Source organism: Charadrius vociferus, unplaced genomic scaffold, assembly GCF_000708025.1.
Source record: "Charadrius vociferus isolate BGI_N301 unplaced genomic scaffold, ASM70802v2 scaffold975, whole genome shotgun sequence".
Classification (NCBI taxonomy): Eukaryota; Metazoa; Chordata; class Aves; order Charadriiformes; family Charadriidae; genus Charadrius; species Charadrius vociferus.
Genome location: NW_009648454.1, coordinates 15,470 through 20,089, shown reverse-complemented (window position 1 = coordinate 20,089; position 4,620 = coordinate 15,470). Strand labels below are relative to the sequence as shown.

The window sequence follows — 4,620 nt, the reverse complement described above, 5'->3', positions numbered from 1 at the left end:
AGGCGAAGGAAGGCGGGATGGCCGTCAGCACCTCCGTCCTCACCCAGGTTAGAGGCAGCGTGCCCGCATGCCTTCTTGGGCCACGGGGTCCTCCCGTGCTGGGTTGTACAGCTCAGGCCCTGCCTGGCAGAGCCTCCCCATGCAGAGAGCGAACTGTCAGGCTCATTGGTTGCTGCCTTCTTGCTGCCAGCCTTCCAGCGGACCCATCGCCGGGAGGGCTGTGACACACAGCAGTGGTTCAGACAGCTCTACTCCCCGGACAGCCGAACTGGAAGCAGGCTCCATAGCCTGGGCCATAGGCAGTGCCCCGCTGCCTCTAAAGTGGAGCCAGAGCAACCCCATAAACAGATAAATGGCTCCCAGCGTCATTGTGGAGGAGATGACAGGGAGGGATGGCTGCATGGAGCGCAGGTGCTAGGTGGAGGGAGCACGGTGCTGCTGGTGGGTTCACCGGGGTCAGTGGGAGCAGGACGGGGGTAGTGCAGTGTGACAAGGGACACCTGGGGTTTGCTGTGACAAAGCTCTCAGTCTTTGCTTTTGCTTTCTGTGCCCCGATGAGGACAATGCTCACCTCGACAGGGTGTGTTGGCCTAAGCGGAGGTCTGCTCTTTGATGCCAGCCTGCTCTAACCTCGGCAGATGAGACCCATTGACTACAAGGCCCAAAAGGGCCAACTGCCAACCACAGGGAGGAGGCAATGGAGCTACAGAGAGGGGAGGAAGGGCCTTCCCAGCTGAGTGTGCATGGCTGTAGAGCTGCTGGGACAGAAGCAGGATCTTGCAGTGTCCTAATTACAGGGAGAGGGAGAGGGAAGGAGCCTCCTGAAAAGGTTTGTGAGACCTTGGAGTGGTCCCTGAAGATGATGAGGACCCACCTCCTTTAACCCATGGTGCGAGCTGGAAACACACACACCTCTGTGGGTGACTGCAGACTGTCCCTCCCCTGGAAGGTGGGGAGAACTTTTGCCCTGTCTTTCTCCTCCCTGGACTCCTACTGAGCTGCTTTTCCTTCCAGGCTGCTTGGTGCGTCCTGCCATCACGGGTCCTGCTGGTGCTGACCTCTCAGAAAGGGATCCAGGTGAGGTGGTTTTCTGCTGAGGGTGAAAAGCAAAGTCACAGTGCTGGGAGGATGAGCTTGCTGTGAGGACAGCTGGGCTGCTAGGGACGTGGGGGCAACCTTCTGGAGGTCCTGCTGCACATCCAGAGAGCTGTCACTCTCTTGGAGACCTCTTGGGGCAGCAGTTGAGCCTGAAGCCATAAGGGAAACTTCTCCACTCTCTTGGGCCTCACCCTTTCACTTTCTCTCTTCAGATGTACGAGTCTGATGGCTCCATCATGGTTTATTGGCACGCACTGGATGTCACAGAGCATCCTCCAGGTAAATTGCATGGTGGGAGCACAGCAAGGAACGCCACAGCCCCTCTGCCTGCTCTTCTTCCTTGGGTGTGTGTGATTCCTGTAGTGCAGCCTGGTTCTTCCTGGCCTAGAGAGACCCCCAGCAGCCTTGCTCCCAGGCCCAGTTAGGATTGAGCCAGGACAGTCCTTTACAGCAGCTCAGTGGAATGGTCTGGAAGAGATCATAGCATCACTCTGGCTCGACAGGGGCCTGGGAGAGCTGCAGAGGGGCTTGGAAAGGACCCAGCGCGGCAGCTACAGGACTAGCCCTAAACTTGAAACTCGAACAGGCACCGTTGCACTTCACACCACTGCGCCGGTCACCTGGTTCCTGGGAGCTGCCGCAGGTCATGACCAGCTCTTGGTTTCCTTTCAGCACAAGCAGTGTTTGCTCGAGGGATAGCTGCAGCTGGCGGACGCTTCATCTGCGTGGGTGAGCCAAACCCAGGAGTTTGGGGAAGGACGAGAAGAGAGGGTGGTTCTGGGGGGGACGTCACTGGGACCTGGGGACGGTGTGACAACGTGGGGTCAGCTGAAGGGGCTGCGTTGGCCTTGGAGCTGTTCTGCGGGAGCGTCTGTGCTGAACAGAGGGGCAGATGTGCAAGCAGCATCTGTCAGGAGCAGCCCCACATAGGCAGCGGGTCTCGGGGGGAGCGAGGAGCCCGGCTGCAGGCATGGCAAGAGCTGGAGGCTCGCTCCCAGGATGGAGTGAGATGAGCCCCCTCTGATGCCTCCTCTGGTCCGTCCACAGGGACGTCCTCTGGGCTGGTGCTGGTGTTTGACATCCCCCCAAAAGGGACGAACATCACAGTGAGCGAGGTCCTGGAGCAGCACCATGACGCCATCACTGACATCGCAGCGGAGCTGGGCCAGGCTCCGGTATGTATGGGGTCAGCGTTGTCAGCAACTACTTGGGCCAGAGGAGCTGGAGGGGTGGGCAGTGGGGAATCCAGCTGTCCCCTCAGCTGTCTCGGGAACACCTCACGAGTGTCGGTTCTGGGAAGCTGAGGTTTACCCAGGCCCTGGCTGAGCTGATCTCCCAGGCTAGAGCCCCCCACCCTGGGAGCTGGTCCTCTCTGTGGCCAGCCCAATCCCCACTGCAGGTGAGCTCTGGGCAGGCTGCGGCGCATAAGAGCGGGTCACTGTCTCTGCCCGAGGGGGATCTTCCCTGTCAGGTTGGGGTACATCTTGGGGAGGAGGTAGCTTGGGATCGCCACTTCCTCAGCCCACACTTCAAAGAGCCTGTGAGCTGTCCGACTGTGGCTTAGTGTGGCATCTCGAGGCAAGGCAAACTGGAGTCAAATGTAGTTTAAAACACTGCACCCATACGCTGTGGTACTTCAGGGCTGTTCCAGTTGATTCCCTGGCAGCTGGGAACATCCATCCCATCCGTTATCCCACTGTCCCATTTTCCATGGGTGTTCAGCTGATCTCTGCCTTCTTAGCACTTTCTCCATGTATCTCAGCTGACTGAATCTCAGTCCTGGTCATCCAGGCTCTGGGAGCACAAATGCTGAAGCAGAGAGGGGCAACAAAAGTGGTGAAGGAGCTGATTCCTTCCCCCCACCCATGCACAGCGTGGCTGTGGGAGCACGGCTTGTTGCCAACCCACAGTATCCCATGATCTGTCGGGGTGCATGCTGGAGTACAGAAGAGCTATTGATGCTAAAATCCAGTTGTGGTACAAGAGCAAATGAGCAAAACTGGCCCACGCTAAAATTAAAGCTCCCACCATTAGAGCGGCGAGTTACCGCAGCAGAACCTCCCTGCAGGATTGCAGTGAGAGGACATGTCCTGCCCATGTCTCTGGAGCCATCCCGGGGTTCTGGCTGCCGGTACAGGATCCTGCTTCTCCTCCCCAGGCCAGGCCCAGAGCGCTGGCACCTGGGGAGACAAAGAAGTCAAGGGCAGAGCTGTGCCGGCACTCTAGCTGAAGGGACGAACCTTTCCTCCTCAGCAGTGGAGGGGGGGGATAACTGACCCAAGCCATCAGTGGTAGCGGTGACCTTTCTCGTGGCAGATGAGATAACTTCACCTGATTACAGAGCAGAGTCTGGGACCAGGATGAGTCTTCCTTCAATTCAGCTCTCTCTGGTTGACATCTCTGCAGACGCACTAATTGGCTTCTTCATTATTGGCTGCCTCTTTCCCAACGAGGACACTTTCTTTAATTAGTCACATTTAACTTTCTCTGCGTTTGGGACTCCCCTGAACAATTAATTGCTTAGAACTGGTTCCCAATTAGCCTGGTTACGGAGCTTGTTTACGTGAAAGCTGTTCTGTTGTCTACCTCTGTCTGCAGTGACTGTCTTCTAATGTGCCTCTCTTGGACTTTGCACCATGGTTTGTTAAAGGCTTTTTAGCAAGCAAGAGACAGGGCCTGGCATGTGAAATCCCAGGTGCCTGTAAGGCGAAGAGCGACCAGACTCATCTGCAGAGGGAGGGGATGCAGTCATTCTTCCTAGAAATTTTTTTTATCCTATGTGTAATTAGCATTGCTAAACACAAACATGTTTAAACTGAAATGCCCGTGTGTGATCCCAGCCAAGCCTTGCTTGTTCACAAAATGTGTCAGCAGTTTCTGTGAGCTGTTAAACTTTAAGCTTGTTCTGCTGCAGGCTCTGGCTTTGCTTTGCAGCAACTTTAGTGGCGCAGGCAACTGGGGCAGCAAGAACCTTCTGCCTGCTGTGAGTCAGCTGCTCACTGCGCGTGGCAGAGCTGGCTGCCCCACAAGCAGTGCCAGGGTGGAAGCTGACCCACCTCTGCTTCACAGGACGGGGCTGGTGACCTGGTGACTGCCGATGACGCTGGGACCCTCTGTGTCTGGAGTGCAGGAGAGGAGTTCACCCTGCTCAGCAAAATCCCGGCCTTTGGGTAAGCCCGAGAGGCGAATGGAGCGATACAGCAGGGACCCATCAGTGGGTGGTGTTGGATATCCCTGGCCAGACCGTGTCGGTGTCTCGCAAGGGATGGGGGGGTGGCAGGAGGGGGACACCCAGCACCAGCCCCCGGCGTGCGGGTCTGGAGCCGAGAGGGGAGGAGGTCAAACGTGCCCCTGTGTCCAGCTGCACCTGCTCCTCCGTGAAACTGTGGAACGGGGTCGTGGCTGCTGGCTACGGAAACGGGCAGATTCGGCTGTATGAGGCGGCAACAGGCCTCCTGCACGCAGAGGTCAATGCTCACGCTCGATGGATCTACGCGCTGGACCTGGCGCCGCAGACAGGAA

At 57.4% G+C, this 4,620-nt stretch overlaps 1 protein-coding gene across 1 annotated transcript in view; it reads left to right on the top strand.

The window, feature by feature from the left end:
- The window catches only part of WDR54 (WD repeat domain 54), a 16,265-nt gene that overhangs the window by 1,526 nt on the left and 10,119 nt on the right, over positions 1 to 4,620 (top strand). The window contains exons 2-8 of the mRNA XM_009885627.1: positions 3 to 47; positions 1,015 to 1,077; positions 1,311 to 1,377; positions 1,771 to 1,827; positions 2,146 to 2,273; positions 4,168 to 4,268; positions 4,460 to 4,620. The exon at positions 4,460 to 4,620 is cut by the window's right edge and continues 1 nt beyond it. Of these exons, the coding sequence (XP_009883929.1) occupies positions 3 to 47; positions 1,015 to 1,077; positions 1,311 to 1,377; positions 1,771 to 1,827; positions 2,146 to 2,273; positions 4,168 to 4,268; positions 4,460 to 4,620 (622 nt within the window). The remainder of the gene's footprint in view (positions 1 to 2; positions 48 to 1,014; positions 1,078 to 1,310; positions 1,378 to 1,770; positions 1,828 to 2,145; positions 2,274 to 4,167; positions 4,269 to 4,459) is intronic.